The sequence below is a fragment of the Prionailurus viverrinus genome, chromosome B3 (genome assembly GCF_022837055.1).
Source record: "Prionailurus viverrinus isolate Anna chromosome B3, UM_Priviv_1.0, whole genome shotgun sequence".
NCBI lineage: Eukaryota > Metazoa > Chordata > Mammalia > Carnivora > Felidae > Prionailurus > Prionailurus viverrinus.
In genome coordinates, this window is record NC_062566.1 from 43,302,961 (window position 1) to 43,322,240 (window position 19,280).

At 35.8% G+C, this 19,280-nt stretch overlaps 1 protein-coding gene across 7 annotated transcripts in view; it reads left to right on the forward strand.

Moving 5' to 3' along the window:
• The window catches only part of ZNF280D (zinc finger protein 280D), a 144,951-nt gene that overhangs the window by 49,125 nt on the left and 76,546 nt on the right, over positions 1–19,280 (forward strand). For all 7 annotated transcript variants that reach the window (XR_007152920.1, XR_007152921.1, XM_047862343.1 and 4 more), the window contains 4 exons: positions 12,721–12,944; positions 16,554–16,711; positions 17,416–17,516; positions 18,491–18,637. Coding sequence is in view for 5 of the 7 variants with exons in the window: in XM_047862343.1 (XP_047718299.1) it covers positions 12,721–12,944; positions 16,554–16,711; positions 17,416–17,516; positions 18,491–18,637 (630 nt within the window). In the remaining 2 variants the exon portion in view is untranslated. The remainder of the gene's footprint in view (positions 1–12,720; positions 12,945–16,553; positions 16,712–17,415; positions 17,517–18,490; positions 18,638–19,280) is intronic.

Genomic DNA, 19,280 nt, shown 5'->3' on the forward strand with positions numbered 1-19,280 from the left:
TCAGAGACCCTGGCATCTTGGATCCATGCTGATTCTCTGGGGTAGGGTATTCCTGGGCAGTGGCCACGTTGTCCCAGAAAACATTCATGTGATCGCGCAGCAGCACTGTCTCAGAGTTTATGGTAAATCACAACACACAGCCAGTGCCAGGTTTTGCTCCACTCTGGGATCATTGTTAAAATATCAGTAAATGTGGCAGTTCTCCAGGGTCTGCTGAGAATCTTGCCCATAGGAAGGTTGTATGGCCTCTACCAAATGCAGTGCAAGCAGAACTGCTTCTCCCCGTGAGAGACTTGGACCCCTCGAACTGTGCTGCCTGCTTTTGGGTATTCGCCCTACTTTTCCACCAGAGGACTGCCAGGCACTGAGCTCTGAAACTTCAGACTCTGTTCTCCATTCTGTATAAACTTCTGGCAGTATTAGAACCCTCTCCTTTCTCCCCATCAGTGATTTTGGAGAACAAATGTCTTGTCCTGTCTCCTGTGAGTGTTTTTACTCTTTGTTTCTCTCCAGCTACTTTTGGGGTGTGTGCTTTTTTTGCATGATCAGGATGTGCTGCAGTTTCCCCTTTTTCTTAATCTCTCGGTCCTCTCTCTGCAAAAATGGCTCCCTACCCTCCATGGCTCTGTGGGTTTTTTCCTCCCCCAATTCACTTCTATTCATTGTGTAACTGCCAAAATCTCTGGCTCAAATTATGCAGATTATTGCATTAATCCTTCGATCAATTTCCTAGGTGTTCAAAATGGTGTGATGCTGATCCAGCTGATGTCAGGGACTAGACAAGCTTAGGGTCCCCATACTACTTTGCCATCTTAACTCCATCCTGTTGTGTACTTTTTCTTACATGGATGGAGAAATACCAAATGTCAATGTATATCTTTCATTACTGATATTTTCTGCCATATATTGCACTTCTAAGATTGTTAATATTATTTGCGATATGGATGATTCTCTCACAATTGTATTATAAACCCATCCTTTAGCATTTTTTAAATATAATTTATTGTCAACTTGGCTTCCATACAACACCCAGTACTCATGCCAACAAGTGCCCTCCTCAATGCCCATCACATACTTTCTCCTCTCCCCCACACCCCATCAACCCTCAGTTTGTTCTCTGTATTAAAGAGTCTCTTATGGTTTGCCTCCTTCCCTCTCTGTAACTTTTTTTCCCTCCCTTTCCCCTCCCCCCTGGTCTTCTGTTAAGTTTCTCAAGATTCATATATGAGTGAAAACATATGATATCTTTTTCTCTCACTGACTTATTTCACTTACCATAATACCTTTCAGTTCCATCCACATTGCTGCAAATGGCAAGATTTCATTCTTTCTCATTGCCAAGTAGTATTCCATTGTGTATATAAACCACGTCATCTTTTTTTTTTAATTAATTTATTAAAAAAAATTTTTTTACATTTACTTATTTCTGAGAGACCGAGAAAGAGACAGAGAGAGAGAGAGAGAGAGAGAGAGCGTGAGTGAGGGAGAGGCAGAGAGAGAGGGAGACACAGGATCCGAAACAGGCTCCAGGCTCTGAGCTGTCAGCACGGAGCCCGACGCAGGGCGCGAACTCATGAACCACGAGATCATAACCTGAGCTGAAGTCGGACACTCAACCGACTGAGCCACCCAAGCGCCCCTAAACCACATCTTCTTTATCCATTCATCAGTTGATGGACATTTAGGTTCTTTCCATAATTTGGCTATTGTTGAAAGTGCTGCTTTAAATATTAGGGAACATGTGCCCCTATGCATCAGCACTCCTGTATCCCTTGAGTACTCTCCTAGCAGTGCTCTTGCTGGGTCATAGGGTAGTTCTATTTTTAGTTTTTTGAGGAACTTCCGTACTGTTTTCCAGAGCAGCTGCACCAGTTTGCATTCCCGCGAACGGTGCAAGAGGGTTCCCATTTCTCCACATCCTCTCTAGCATCTATAGTCTCCTGATTTGTTCATTTTAGCCACTCTGACTGGCGTGAAGTAATATCTCTGTGTGGTTTTGATTTGTATTTCCCTGATGAGGAGTGACGTTGAGCGTCTATTCATGTGCCTGTTGGCCATCTGGATGTCTTCTTTAGAGAAGTGTCTATTCATGTTTTCTGCCCATTTCTTCACTAGATTGTTTGTTTTTCAGGTGTAGAGTTTGGTGAGGTCTTTATAGATTTTGGATACTAGCCCTTTGTCCGAATGTCATTTGCAAATATCTTTTCCCATTCCATTGGTTGCCTTTTAGTTTTGTTGATTGTTTTCCTTTGCAGTGCAGAAGCTTTTTATCTTGATGAGGTCCCACTAGTTCATGTTTGCTTTTAATTCCCTTGTCTTTGGAGAAGTATCAAGTAAGAAATTGCTGCGGCTGAGGTCAGAGAAGTTTTTTCCTGCTTTCTCCTCTAGGGTTTGGATGGTTTCCTGTCTCACATTCAGGTCCTTTATCCATTTTGAGTTTATTTTTGTGAATGGTGTAAGAAACTGGTCTAGTTTCATCCTTCTTCATGTTGCTGTCCAGTTCTCCCAGCACCATTCATTAAAGAGACTGTCTTTTTTCCATTGGATATTCTTTCCTGCTTTGTCAAAGACTAGTTGGCCATCCTATTGTGGGTCTAATTCTGGGGTTTCTATTCTATTCCATTGGTCTATGTGTCTGTTTTTGGGCCAATACCATGCTGTCTTGATAATTACAGCTTTGTAGTAGAGGCTAAAGTCTGGGATTATGATGCCTGCTGCTTTGGTCTTCTTCAATATTACTTTGGCTATTCGAGGTCTTGTGGTTCCATACAAATTTTCGGATTGCTTGTTCTAGCTTTGAGAAGAATGCTGGTGCAATTTTGATTGGGATTGCATTGAATGTGTAGATTGCTTTGGGTTGTATTGATATTTTAACAATATTTATTCTTCCAATCCATGAGCACAGAATGTTTTTCCATTTCTTTGTATCTTCTTCGATTTCCTTCATAAACTTTCTATAGTTTTCAGCATACAGATCTTGTACATCTTTGGTTAGGTTTATTCCTAGGTATTTTATGCTTCTTGGTGCAATTGTGAATGGGATCAGTTTCTTTATTTGTCTTTCTGTTGCTTCATTATTAGTATATAAGAATGCAACTGATTTCTGTACATTGATTTTGTATCCTGCGACTTTGCTGAATTCATGTATCAGTTCTAGCAGACTTTTGGTGGAGTCTATTGGGTTTTCCCAATAATATCATGTCATCTGAAAAAAGTGAATGCTTGACTTCATCTTTGCCAATTTTGATGCCTTTGATTTCTTTTGTTGTCTGATTGCTGATGCTAGCACTTCCAACACTATGTTAAACAACAACGGTGACAGTGGACATCTCTGTCGTGTTCTTGATCAGGGGGAAAGCTCTCACTTTTCCCCCATTGTGGATGATATTAGCTGTGGGCTTTTCGTAAATGGCTTTTATGATGTTTAAGTATGTTCCTTCTATCCTGACTTTCTTGAAGGTTTTTATCCAGAAAGGATGCTGCATTTTGTCAAATGCTTTTTTCTGCATTGATTGACAGCATCATATGGTTCTTATCTTTTCTTTTATTAATGTGATGTATCACATTGATTGATTTGCAAATGTTGAACCAGCCCTGCATCCCAGGAATAAATCCCACTTGATCATGGTGAATAATTCTTTTTATATGCTGTTGAATTCGATTTGCTAGTATCTTGTTGAGAATTTTTGCATCCATATTCATCAGGGATATTGGACTGTAGTTGTCTTTTTTTGCTGGGTCTCTGTCTGGTTTGGGAATCAAAGTAATAGTGGCTTCGTAGAATGAGTCTGGAAGTTTCCCTTCCCTTTCTATTTTTGAAACAGCTTGAGAAGGATAGGTATTATCTCTGCTTTAAATGTCTGGTAGAATTCCCCAGGGAAGCCATCTGGTCCTGGACTCTTATTTGTTGGGAGATTTATGATAACTGATTCAGTTTCTTCGCTAGTTATGGGTCTGTTCAAATTTTCTTTTTCTTCCCATTTGAGTTTTGGAAGTGTGTGGGTGTTTAGGAATTTGTCCATTTCTTCCAGGTTGTCCAGTTTGTTGGCATATAATTTTTCATAGTATTCCCTGGTAATTTCTTGTATTCCTGAGGGATTTGGTTGTAATAAATCCATTTTCATTCATGATTTTATCTAATTGGGTCCTCTCTCTTTTCTTTTTGAGAAGCCTGGCTAGAGGTTTATCAGTTTTGTGTATTTTTTCAAAAAAACAGCTCTTAGTTTCATTGATCTATCCTACTGTGATTTTGGATTCTATATTGTTTATTTCTGCTCTGATCTTTATTATTTCTCTCCTTCTGCTAGGTTTGGGTTTGTTTTGTTTTGTTTTGTTTTGTTTTGTTTTTCTGTTCTGTGTCTAGTTCCTTTAGGTGTGCTGTTAGATTTTTTATTTGGGATTTTTCTTGTTTCTTGAGATAGGCCTGGATTGCAATGTATTTTCCTCTTAGGACTGGCTTTGCTGCATCCCAAAGGGTTTGGATTGTTGTGTTTTCCTTTTCGTTTGTTACTATATAGTTTTTAAATTATTCTTTTATTGCCTGGTTGACCCATTCGGTCTTCAGTAGGATGTTCTTTAACCTCTGTGTATTTAGAGGTTTTCCAAACTTGTTCCTGTGGTTGATTTCAAGTTTTGTAGCATTGTGATCTGAAAGTGTGCGTTATATGATCTCAATTCTTTTATATTTATTGATGGCTCTTTTGTGACCTAGTATGTGATCTACCTTGGAGAATGTTCCATGTGCAGTCAAGAAGAAAGTATATTCTGTTGCTTTAGGATGTAGAGTTCTAAATATATCTGTCAAGTATATCTGCATCCAGTGTATCTCTCAGGGCCATTGTTTCCTTACTGATTTTCTGTCTAGATGATCTGTCCATTGCTGTAAGTGGAATATTAAAGTCCCCTGCAATGACCACATTCTTACCAATAAGATTGCTTATGTTTGTGATTCATTGTTGTTTATATATTTGGGTGCTTTTGAATTTGGTGCATAGACATTTATAATTGTTAGCTCTTCCTAATGGATAGACCCTGTAATTATTCTATAATGTCCTTCTCCATCTCTTGTTACAGCCTTTAGTTTAAAGTCTAGTTTGTCTGATATAAGTATGGCTACTCAAGCTTTCTTTTGACTTCCAGTTGCGTGATAGGTAGTTCTCCATCCCCTTACTTTCAATCTGAAGGTGCCCTCTGGTCTAAAATGGGCTTCTAATAGACAGTAAATAGATGGGCCTTGTTTTTGTATCCATTCTGATATCCTGTGTCTTTTGATTGGAGCATTTAGTCCATTTACATTCAGTGTTACTATTGAAAAGATGTGGGTTTAGAGTCATCGTGTTTTCTGTAGGTTTCATGCTTGTAGTGATGTCTCTGGTAGTTTGTGGTCCTTACAACATTTCACTCACAGAGTCCCCCTTAGGATCTCTTATAGGGCTGGTATGGTGGTGATGAATTCCTTCAGTTTTTGTTTGGGAAACCCTTTATCTCTCCTATTCTGAATGGCAGGCTTGCTGGATAAAGGATTCTTGGCTGCAGATTTTTCCTGTTCACCACATTGAAGATTTCCTGCCATTCCTTTCTGGCCTTCCAAGTTTCAGTAGATAGGTCTGCTACTACCCTTATGTGTCTATCTGTATATGTTAAGGCCCAGTTATCCCTAGCTGCTTTCAGAATTCTCTCTTTATCCTTGTATTTTGCCAGTTTCACACTGATATGTGGTGCAGAAGATCCATTCATGTTACCTCTGAAGGGAGTTCTCTGTGCCTCTTGGATTTCAGTGTCTGTTTCCTTCCCCAGATTGGGGAAGTTCTTAGCTATGATTTGTTCAAGTACACCTTCAGTCTCTTTCCCTCTCTCTTCTTCTTCTGGAATTCCTATGATATGGATATTGTTCTGTTTGATTGAATTGCTTAGTTCTCAATTTGTCTAAATCCCCTGGATTTTTTTCTCTTTTTCTCAGCTTCCTTTTTTCCATAATTTTATCTTCTAATTCACCTATTCTCCCCTCTGCCTCTTCAGTCCTTGCTATGGCTGCCTCCATTTTATTTTGTACCTCATTTAAAGCATTTTTAAAATTCATCATATTTTTTAGGTCCTTGATCTCTGCAGCAATAGATTCTTTGCTATCTTCTATGCTTTTTTCAAGCCCAGCGATTAATCTTATGACTATTATTCTAAATTCTTGTTCAGTTATATTACTTATATCTGTATTGATCGGTTCTTTAGCTGTCACTTCTCCTAGCATTTCTTTTGAGGAGCATTCTTCTGTTTCGTCATTTTGGCTAGTTTTCTGTCCCTTATGAGTTCTAAAAACTTATTATGTGCTCTGCACCTGTAAGCACTGCTATATTAAAGGAGGGTCATACACTGTCCAGGGCCTGGACCTTCAGGAGGTGTTTTTTGGAGAGTGTTATTTGGTCTCTGTTGTTGTGGCTTTGGTTATTTTATTTCCCTACTCGTAGTGATGTTTTGGACCCTCCACCAGGTGTGCTTTGATTTGTTCCTTCAAGTAGCCTTGGAAAGGAAAATGAACAAACATACAGAAAACAAAACACGCAAACACACAAACAGGTTAAAGAAAAAAACAAAACAATGCAAAAACAAAAGCAAGAAACACCAGCCTCAAATAAAGAACAGGGTGGAGGTGGTGCTGATGGAAGAGCATATACAAAGAGAGAAGTGACAAGGGCGGGGAGGAAAAAGAGAAAATAAACATTGACTGGGCAGAGAGACTAAATGGCTTAAGCCAGAGAGAGAGAAAGGAAAATAAAGAAGCGGAGGTGGAGTGGGGAAAGAAATGAAGATAAAGTTGCCCAGACAGAGAAACTATGGGGCTTGATTATTCCAGAGGGAGAGAAAGGAAAGTAAAGAAGGAGGTGTGGAATATGTATCAAGAGAATGGATTAAATATGTCTCCTTAAATAAACCAACAACCAGGGTAACCACGACTAGAGGAGGGAAGAGATAAGGAGGAGAAAAGGAAGGAAGAATATATCTATATAACAAGAACTGTCCAAGAATTAATCAAGGTAACGCAGCAGCACTGGTCTGGAGGAGGGGCTGTCTGGTTCCTCTGCCTCTATCCCACGCCAGTAGATATGCAGTATACCTGGCATGGAGGGGCCTAGTTTGGTGTGGGCAAGTTCCCCCCTCCACTGTGGGCCCTTAGGACCAATCCCTGAGGCCCCACTTTGGTAGTGGTGGGGGGAAAAATGGCGACCCGTTCCCCGTCCCCCCAATTGCTTCTCCATGGACCCGTTGTACCAAATTACTCTGAACTGCCCTCACTGTGCTGGGTGCAGACCAGGTGGTCTTTCTCACTCCTCTGACTCCCATGCCCCTGTGCTTGGCTAGGATTCAAACTTCCCTTCTATGTGCCGTGGTACTGGAGAAGTGCCTCTCCATGGCGCATGATATGTGGTCCCTGCCTGCACTCCAGGGGTGGGGGTGGGGGATCACTTCCTCTTCCTTTAGCATTTTTATAAAATATTCTCTTTTTTTGTCTTAATGTTTGATGACTTTTAGGCTCACAACCCTTGTTTTCCTGTGGTTTCCATTTGCCTAATATATTGTTTACCCTTTTATTTTTAACCATTCTGAATCACTTTATGCCTCTTGGTTTGTGATCCTATGTGAAAATCTCTTGTTTTGGCACTTATGTTAAACTTACTTGTATTCGTTGATATGATTTATTTTGGTCTTGGTTCTGTGACAATTTTTATTATCTTTTTTTAAAAGTCTTTCACCATGTGATTGCTTCACATGTATGTAGCTTCAATTTTTAGGGAATGCTGATATAATTCTAGTAGTCTTATATTCATTTTGCCATTCTGTAAAATTAGAGTTGGTTAAAGTATGCTTAACCCACTCGTTGTTACCTTCTCCTCTCCTGCCTGATTTTAGTCATTATTATTTTTCTGAGTATTTATCTTTGTACTATTAAAACTGCTCATACATACACTACTTCGTTTGGTAGCTCTAAATGATATTCTTTGGTGTACTGCTATTATATGTGAGGCAGTCTATGACCTTTCTCAAGCTTACTTATGCTTACTGTCCTTTTACCCCCTCCCAGTTTTTATTTGTTGGTTGTATAATGTTTTCATTGCCAGGGCATATAACATTTGCATTTGACTTTGTTAACCTTATTTCTATATTTGTTTTAATCTTTTTTCACAGTAAATATGTTGATTACCAGTCTGTTTGTCATGGTTTTTAGTTATCTGTTGGGCTGAAGTTCATCCTCTAGTAATTTCCTCAAACATGGCCTGGGAACAGCATTTTTTGATGTCTTTCATATTCAAAACAGTTCGATTATCCATTCTCAAAAGGACAGTTTGTCCAGATATAAAGTAAGTTGGATCCTACTTTGAGGATCTTGTTTGTGGTGCTCCTGTTTTACAATATTGAATGTTGCTGTTGAGAAATCTGGGATAAGCCTGAGTTATTTTGCCCTTTGTAAGTGATTTGACTTTTTTGCATGCAGTCCATAGAATTTCTTTATTTTGGAAGACTGATAATTTTATAATGACATGACTTAGTGTTGGGATTTGAGAATTTATTTTAGTGTAATTTTCTTGATTAATATTTAAAAATATTTATTCCATGTAATTATTTTGCCTTTTGAAGGGGAGAGGAGAATGTTGTCCAATATGCATTCATTTGATGTCCTTTGTCTGGCATAAATATTTTCTTCTTTTAACACTTAATTTTTTTTATTTCCTCTTCTTATTATTAACCTCTGTGTCCTTCATTTTATTTTCCAATGCCTGTTCACCACTGTTGTCTAATTTGTCTTTATCTCTCTGATTTTATTTCCTTACTTTTCCCTCAGTTTTGTCACTCTTTTTAATGTCTTTTTGGTCTTGCCATCTCTTCTTGCTTTATGGTCTTCCAAATAGACACAGTTGTGTCATTAAGGTTTTAAAATTTGCAACAAAAATTTTGGTCACTGTTTTCATCTGCATCTGCTCCATGGCGTTTTTGTCTGAATTTTACGTTTTCCTTCTTTTATCCTAAAGTATTTTTGTTTAGATGTAAGTTTCTATCACAGTGAAGAATAAGTTGGATTTTCTTGGGCTAGCTCTTTTGTACAAAGCTCCTTTAGGGAAGCCAAGGTTGCCATAATAATCTCACATTCTATTAGCTGGTTTATATAATAACTCTTTGCTGGGCAGAAGGTTTCCTGCAAATGTGAGTTGTGTGTCTGACTTTATAGCATTGCCTTGTCTACTTCTCCGTACCAAATGAAGTCTGAGGGACTTCTGTCATCCTACTTGCCCCAGCATCTGCACCTGTTTTTGCGAAGAAAGGATATAGCTTTGCACTTCAGGATGTGTTTTTCATCTTTAGCAAATTTTTGCTGACACTTTCTAAGATCTGTTACTATTGGGTCCTTTTGACTTCTCTGTTCTACTTCCACCTGCATGTCTTCTGTCTGATCTTGGCTGCTTTGGGTAGTACTGTCATATGTTGTAGAGTCTGTGGATTTTATGTGGTTCTTAGTTTCAGTGAAAGTGAAATTTTTAGAATTTGGTTGTTGTGGCTTTGGATGAGTCCTAGGAAAAGGAGGAAATGTTGACTTATGTAGGCTGATCATATGGGAACTTCTAATTTACTATTTATTTTTTTATTTAAAATATTTTTTTACTGTTAATTCACTTCTTAGAGACAGAGAGAGACAGAGTCTGAGCAGGGGAGGGGCAGAGAGAGAGGGAGACAGAGAATCAGAAGCAGGCTCCAGGCTCTGAGCTATTAGCACAGAACCCTGTGGGGGGCTTGAACTCACAAACTGTGAAATCATCACCTGAGCCCGAAGACAGACGTTCAACCAACTGAGCCACCCAGGCACCTCTGTATTTTAGTATTTAAAAATAGCATCTCTCCGTCTTTGTTCTGAAAATCTTACCTAAATATTTAGGTACTAACAAAGCACTAGCACATGGCCATCTACTGGGAGGACTGAAGATGAAAATGGTGCTAAGATGGTATCTTCTGTTTAAAATTACAGTGTATGGCATTAAAGTTTAATACTTTCGAATGGCTAACCGAAGACAATAAGGGATAACCTAGAGCTACAGTGAAGGGTTAGAACCAAAAGGGTTTTAGACTGAATAAAAGATGACCAGGTGATCTTAGACCATACCTCAGCCATACCATCCATAGCTTTTTCTATCCTCCTATAAAACCTTCCTTCTAAGCCTAATTCTCATTTAAGTTGCTTTCTTGCCTTTTGACTTCTGGATATTTTCTGTGGGATTCTGTGCTTTTCTCTCAGTTACTAAATTTTCTGAACTAGGTTGTCCATTCTTGGTTTTCAGTGATTTATTCCTCATCTGTCTTACAGGGATCTGAAACAGTGCTTAAAATATACTGTGAATGAAAAAAAAAAAGATACTGTGAATGAAACTAATGTAGCATTGTATGACAACTATACTAAAAAATAAAGACACTTTGAGACTTAATATTTATTTTTAAAATCGGATCCTGTTTTATTTAAAAGAAAAAATAGAGGCACAGAAAGCGGTTGATCATCTATTATGTATATTGTAATTTATGAGTAATTAAGGTAACTTTACCTCTTATGGGTGTACCAAATTAGATGTTTCTGAAAAATATCACCTTGTAACACACTCTACTATAGACTACTTATTTTGTAGATTTCAGGAAAGTATTGAATCTCAAATATGACTCAAGAGCTCCTACAGTCTGAAAACCAGGTTTGTTGTTTGAATATATGTGATTGTCCACATTTCTAATTAGGGACACTATTCCATATATATCATTTTTGTGCATTATAATTTTTCCCATTGTTTGAGATTACTCCAATGGTAAAATTGCAGTTAAGGTCAGCGGTTCTATCTATCAAAATGATACTATGGTACACATCACTTGTAATAAGATATGTATTTTGAGTTTTTTTCTGATAATGCTGATGGATTTACTCTGAACTATCCTTTTCTGCATTTATCCTTAAATTCAAAACCAGCCTGTTTTAGAAGGAACTTAGCCCTATAAAAGTCCTTAGAAATAGCCTGACTTACCTAGTGTTCAGCTCTTAAGTATTATGTGTGTCATAAGGAATATCTAGAAACATATAGAGAAAACCCTTCTCATTTCCCTCTTTTCATTGTGGTTTCATTTCAACTGTATTTATTCTGAGTGGTTGACTACAGAGGATCATGTAGTATTAAGGACCTAATGTATTTGTCCTAAATTCACTTATGGATGCAACCTTAACTCCTAAATCACAAGTTATGTCATTGTTTTGGGGCCCATTTTATTCAGTATTTTTTCCCCTTTCTTTTAGATCTAAAATAGATCTATTTTATTTTTTTTTCTTGGTGTTTTTTTTTCTTAAAGGTTTCAGAACTGATAGATGAAAAGCATAAATGCAATTGAAGGAAATGTTATAGGCCTGTTTTGGAACAGCTTCTCATGTGATTCAGAACATTTTACCAGTGATCTAACATTTCGATGTGGCAGAAGAAGAGATGGATGTTACCTTAGAAATGGAATAGAGTTGTGTTTAGAGTTTCAAACTTTTTAATGTTGTTATTAATTTACTAAGTAACACATTTACGAAGAGTTTAAGTCAGCTGGTTTATATTATAAATGAATTACCTGGGTGGCTAGTTGAAAAATAAGGATTTCTGGGCCCTGTATCTAGACATTGTGGTTTATGGATCTGAAGTGGGCCCAGGAATTAGCATTTTGACAAGTACTCCTGGTTTTTCTAATGTAGGTCTTCTTTGGACTGACCTTTGAGAAAAACTGCCCTGGAGAAATTCTACAACTGAAAATGATGTACAATAAATGAATTAGTTAAATCTTGTTGGGTAAAAAAAAAAGCTCATGTATGAAAGTATTCCACTTTAGAACCAGTTTATGTGACATCTTGAGTTTACTCATGAGGAACTAAATTTCCCCTTCAAAAATTTAAGCATTCTAGATTTCAGGGTGTTACTACTGCTGCTTTTTTTTTTAACTCATACATTTTCTAGTATCTTGAGTCTGGGCAATGGCAAATTAGTTGTACTCAATTTTTAGTTCTAACTAGATATTATGAAATTTCGTATATCACTTGATAATGAAACATCTACATTATGGCATATAACCTACATTTCCTTTCTATGCTCTATCTTGACATGAATGTGAAATGAATAAGGTTTGTTTGTTTATTTATTTACTTAATTTACTTATTTAAGAGTGGGCGAATGTGCACTGGTTGAGGGAGAGTGTCAGAGGGCGGGAGAGAGAGAGAGAGAGAGAATGAATCTTAAGCATACTCCATGTCCAGCATGGATCCTGAAGTGGGGCTCAATCCCACAACCCTGAGATCGTGACCTGAGCTGAATCAAAAGTCAGACACTCAGCCAACCAGGCGCCCTGAATAAGTTTTAGTTTCAATTAAGCATTTAAGTTACTATTCAATATTTATATCCAAAAAGATAAATTGCAAGGAAAAAAATTATTATGTCAGTAGCCAAGTTCTCATTTTAAAGTTTTTCTTTAAAATTTTTTTGTTGTTGTTTATTAAGATAATAGGTATTTATTGTTATTAGAATGTGAGTATGTACCACAAACTTTTGGTGAATATTTTCCCAGATATTTACCAAGCATAGTTTTAACATGGTCTGGCCTTGTTGTAAACATACAGTTGTTTTTTGATGTCCAATCTTTTTTAAGTGTTAAATAAGACTTATGTTTTTTCTCTTTCAGTACTGTTGTCCAGACATGATAAATAACTTTTTAGGACTGGCTAAAACAGAATTTTCAAGTACAGCAAGTAAAAATAAGACTGTTGATTCAGAGAAAGGAAAATTGATCATGTTAGTTAATGACTTTTATTATGGAAAACATGAAGGAGATGTTCAGGAAGAACAGAAGACTCACACAACCTTTAAATGCTTCAGTTGCTTGAAAATTCTTAAAAATAATATTAGGTATGTAAATACTTATTTTTATTTGTGTTTGAAAATCGGAGTGCTAAAGATACAAATGTTGTATCTTTATCTTGTATTTCTCTGTGCCATTCTAGATAAGTAATTTTAATACTTTCTACTAAGAACAAAGGCAGATTGTCCTGTCGAAAAACTTGTTCTTTCTTATAATTCAGAGTTGACTCCTGGATCCACTTAGTTGTGTCTCTTTAAGATAACTTAAGAAAAGACAAACTTTATTTCAAATAAGGGAAAATTAACATTTCCCTTATATTATCAGGGTTTTAGGAATTTTCATGAGATTATTTTCATTCTTAGCTGCTTTTGAATTTTATTTTTCTTCACTTTACAAGAAGTACCACTTCAGTATGTTTTGTCTAGTTTGACCTCTTCCATATTCATCTTATTTAATGCTCAGATCTTTCGATTCATATTTGTAATTTTTGGAACATTTACCTTGCAGGAAAAGTGATCTTCTTTAGAGAAATATCAGTTCTAGGAAACATGTTGGCTTTGATTTCAAAATTTAACCACTTCAAAAATTACAAATTTAATTTCCAGTGTAATTTTGAAGATTTATACCTGTATGCTTTAAATTTTATGACATTTACTTTGTAATCTTTGTGTTACATGGCATATTAGTAGTTGTCATCTTATTAATGAGTACATAACAAGAACAAAGTAACAAGACATACTGATTGGTATTTTCATCGGTTATGTAGCTTGACATTTATATTAGGTAAGGTTGTTTCTTCATTTTATTACAAAAATTTTCAGACATTCAACAAAGTTTTAAAAATTTTACTGCAGATATTTGTATACTTACCACCTTGATTCTACCATTAACATTTTACTGTACTTTATCATACATCTATTTGATATCATATATCAAACTATTTTTTTTCTCACACATTTCCAAGTAAGTTGCAGACATCACTGGTGTGTGTGTGTTTATACAAGCATACCTATGTATGCCTTTTTATGTTTACCCTTGATAACTATTATTTGTAAATAGCATTCTTAGGTACCAATAGGTTACTTCTGGACCTAGTATTTATTTCATTTTCCTGTGAGTTCTTAGGTCAAAAAGAAGGATATAGAAAAACCCTGAAATACATTGTGATATACTCCTATAACAGTTATTAAAGCTTTGTTTATGGTGGTGGTTTATAGTTTCCAAATTCCTTCATGTATTTCATATGAGTTTTCACTTTTCTTTATCTCCTTTTATTAAACTTTAACAGCCATCAATAGTTAATGGTCCTAGTAGTTTAACAGAAGGGATATTGTATTTTTTTTAAAAAATTAAAAAAAAATTTTTTTTTCAACGTTTATTTATTTTTGGGACAGAGAGAGACAGAGCGTGAACGGGGGAGGGGCAGAGAGAGAGGGAGACACAGAATCAGAAACAGGCTCCAGGCTCTGAGCCATCAGCCCAGAGCCCGATGCGGGGCTCGAACTCACGGACCGCGAGATCGTGACCTGGCTGAAGTCGGACGCTTAACCGACTGCGCCACCCAGGCGCCCCTAAAAAAATTTTTTAAATGTTTGTTTATTTTTGAGAGCCTAGAGACAGAGCATGAGGAGGGGGAGGGGCAGAGAGAGAGAGGGAAACACAGAATCTGAAGCAGGCTCCAGGCTCTGAGCTGTCAGCACAGAGCCTGACGCGGGGCTGGAACCCATGAACTGTGAGATCATGACCTGAGCTGAAGTCAGTTGCTTAACTGATGGAGCCACCCAGGGGCCGTGAGATATTGTACTTTTTGATATAACATTGAAACAATATTACAGTATAATTCTGTCACTGATTTCCATATTATTACCCCTTTAATAGTAAAATACACCAGAAAAATCATGTTAATAAATGTGGTGCATGCATACAAATATGTTTCACTGACTTAGTTCCTTGTTATACTTAAATATTACATATATGATATTAAGTTATTTCAGCAACAGCTTTTGCCTTTCCTTTCAGATTAGCCCACTTAATATTAAACATACGAAAATTAACAATTCCTTTTTTTATTATTTTTTTTCAGTAGAGTAGTTATACATTTTAGAGTACCAGATTATTTAGAAATTTTAAGCAAACAGCACTTATAACATCCAGGAATTGAGCATTTTTTAAAAGACTAATTGTTGAGTAAATGTAACCTTAATGGTAAATACTTCATAACCAAAGGAGTTAGATGTGTTAAATAATATTTTAACAGTAAAAATTGGGAAGACAAATTGATGTTTGTAGAGAATGGTAAGAAATTGATAGCTATAGATTTTTTTTCTCTGCCTCATCAACATACTGTGGTGTGGTATTTTTCTTTTGTTTCCTACATTGAATGTCACCAAAAACGGTTAGGTTTATTTTATTCTGTGAACATCTTGCAAGAAGTTTGTTTTTTTGTTTCCCTCATTCCCATAGTTTGGTTTGAGAGCATGAGTTCCTGATGGGGGCTCATATAATAATTGAGAGAAAGCTTGATAGTTAAAAGATTATTTTATATAGATACACTTGAATTGCTTAAAGTTGTGAGGTGAAAATTTAATGGCTTATGACCATAGCTCTCTATATAAATATTCCAAGACTAGGATTTTCTATAGGTGTTTGTAGATCTGGTGTTAAAACCAAAGGAGGACAAAAAGATACTTCAGAGTGTGCCATAACCTATTTAAGAGTAGTATTGTGGAGGTGTGAAAAAGAGATAAACGTTATAGCCTTCATGGTGACTGCTATCCAGATTAATAACATTATTGTTTACTTTCTAGATTCTTTACAGGCTCAAAGTGAGTAATTGTTAATAGTTGACCCAGACTAAAAATTGTTATAACTTTACTTTCAAATTCAGTAAAAAGCTTCAGTAAGCTCTTTTAAATAGGTGTTCCCAGTTTTATTGCACTCTTTGCTGTTGAAGGTCATGGTTCCTGCTCATAAGAAGCCTTTTAGGGAAGCTGAAATAGCAGAATGTAAAACTGAAAAATGGACGTTGCCTACAAAGGGCACAGTCTGCAAGTTAAAATGAACGGTCTGTGCTAACAGTAAACCGGTATCATTAAATAAAACAAAAGGTTCTCGTAATTGTAGGCATTAAAATTGCTATTACATGCATTTAGAAACCAAGACACAAGTAAAAATACCAGTAATTTGTCTTTTAAACAGTTGGAATCTATTGTATATCTTCACAACCTTAAAAGATTTCTCTCATGACTATAGCTGCTTTTGGTGGTAGTGTTTCCTTCCTTTCAAGTATTTTATTTCCTTCCTTTCAAGTAAATAAATTTTATTTAAAAATGTAAATAGTATGGAAAAAAAGACTGCTTTTTTTTATCTTTAAAAAAACATTTTAATCTGAAATGATTAAGAAATAGAGCAAATTATTGAAATTTCATATTAATTACATTGATGAATTCTTTTAAAACAAAGATGAAAAGATGTTTATTTAGCCACTTAATGAAAGTGATTGTTTAAAATACACAGTTTTCTAGAAGACTTTAAGGCTTTTGAGATTTTTTTTTTGAGTAATGTATTTGTATTTTTAAGATTTAGATTCAGATACTTATTTTTTACATTTGTGTTTTTAAATCTGAATTTTTGCACCTGTTGACAATCATTTATAGGTTTATGAACCACATGAAACACCACTTGGAACTTGAGAAGCAGAGCAGTGAGAGCTGGGAAAACCACACCACCTGCCAGCATTGCTACCGTCAGTTTCCCACACCATTTCAACTGCAGTGTCACATTGAAAGCACACATACACCTCATGAATTTTCTAGTAAGTTACAGTATTGTATATTATCAATTTTGACAATGTAACTCTGAGAAAACTTAAGAAGCTTGTTAGGAAAATAAGACTAAGAAAAAGACTTTGGAATTTGGGGGCAAAATTGAAAAAGTTCTAACTGTTAAAACTAGTTACTAAAATTAAAATCCCTCTTGTAAATAATTCATTAAGGTAAATAACCTGTGCATTATATGTGGGGGACTAAATTAAAAACCTCAGATCATAGTTTTAAAATATGAAAATAATGAAAAAAACAACTACAGTCATAGTTAAAGTCACAGATCTCGGAGCTAGATAGCTTGAGTTCAAATCCCAGGTCTGCCTTTTAATACAACTATGTGATGTTAGGCAACTTAGTATTTGAATAATGAGAATAATAGAAATACCTGTTTCATAATGCTGTCATGAGAATTATATGAGCTAATATAAGTAAAGTACTTAGAACTGTGTTTGGCACACCAATAAAAACTATATAGCTGCTGTCTGTCACTACCACCAATACTATTGTTATTATTGATATAGATATATAAAATGAATTTTATTCATACATATTTGTGTTTGCCTGGTAACGATACTTTTTTCTGAGGTATAATTGAGATAGAGTTTCAGTTATACAAAATAATGATTTGCTGTTTGTCTGTGTGTGTGCATCTTAAAATGGTGTAATGTCTTTCCCCCCCCCCCCCCACTTTTAGCCATTTGCAAAATCTGTGAATTATCATTTGAAACAGAGCATATTCTTTTACAACATATGAAGGACAATCATAAGCCCGGTGAAATGCCATATATTTGTCAGGTATACATATATTTTATTGTGTACTTAGTGTTTGGTTTGTTTGTTTTCTATTGTTTTGATTATAAGATTTAAACCTCTTGGGCCAGGGGTCAGCAAATTTTTTTTTTTTGTAAAGCACCAGGTGATAAATATTCAGGCTTTCAGGGTCATATAATCTCTGTTGTAACTAATCAACTCTGTCATTGTAGCACAAAGGCAGCCACAGACAATAAGTAAATGAATGTGATCTGGCTGTGTTTATTTAAACTTTATGGACACTGGAATCTGAATTTCATATAATTTTTATGGGTCATGAAATAAAATTGGTTACTAAAATTAAAATTCCTTTTGTAAACTATTTATTAATTTAAAAACCTTTGGTATAACTTATGCATTGTATGTGGGGATCAGTAGAGAGTTGAAATTGGCCCACAGGCCATTTTTACCCACTCCCGATTGGACAAAGAAAAGCCCAGTGGCTAACAGACAAATGTAGAGACTTAGCTTACTATATAGGGAAGATGTAGGCATACAAGGGAAATATGAAATGCTTCTACTTACAGAGAACTCTACCAAATGCTTTGGGATTAGTAATTTTTCAGAATTTGAAGAAATAGAAAAAGAAGATAAAAATATATTGCCAATGTCATAGCCTGGAAGCCATGTATACTCTAAAGGAAAGTGCTGTTTTATGTAGCAGAAAAAAACTTTGTAGGACAGGAGGTGTTAAAGCTTGAAAATTCAAGTCAAGATGGGAATGATAATTAAAAAGAGCTGATAAAAATAAGGGAATCTAGTTATGTTTTGGGAGCTATCCCTAAACTTTGAAAGATAACTTTTCTCTCTCAAAGATTATCTTTCACTGCTTGTATTAATGGGATTCTAATAGCATCTTATGTTCTTCTAAACAAATGACCTATCATTGTTACTTTGTAATTGATACTTTGCATATCATTATACATTTTCAAGTTAAACTAAACCTTCTTTATTTGTAGGTTTGCAATTATAGATCATCATCATTTTCTGATGTGGAAACTCATTTTAGAACATCCCATGAAAACACTAAGAACTTGCTATGTCCATTTTGCCTCAAAGTTATTAAAATTGCAACACCCTACATGCATCATTATATGAAGCATCAGGTGAGATTTACCAGTTCTTATTTGTTCATGTTATTTTAGCAAAAAGATAGGTTATTACTGAGAACATTGGTGAGATTTGTTCTACAGGAAAGCAAGGTTATTTCAAATGACATGATTAATTTTGATTTATGCTGAGTTACTTGTGAAACTTTCACTTCTTTTCCTTGCTTCCTTTCTGGTGATGTTGTAGCTCATAAGTGAAAATTCTGAAAGATAGCTGGAAATCAGAAACCTAGGATTGAAGGAAAAAAAGGAGAGATGAGTGGAGTATTCAAACGATTGGATATTTCAGAGCCCAAGAGTGGATATAGGAATGATTTTGAAGGTAGTTATCAGGTGTGGGAATGATTTTGAAAGTAGTTTCTTAGAACTGAGAAAACATTGAGGACTCATAATCTTGTTTTCCATTTTCTCTTCCAACCTATTTCCACTTTTTAGCCCCCTTATTATGAGAATACATGTTGTTATCATTGACCAGAAGTGGTGTTTTATAGCTGCCACTGATAAAGGAAACAGTAATGACACTGCTTGGTACATGAACTCTACCAAAGAACTGTATTTAGGCCATCACTTGTTTTATGGATGACTTATGTTAGTTCTGCTATGTAGTTTTTGGGACCCAATATTAGCACTTATACCCTTC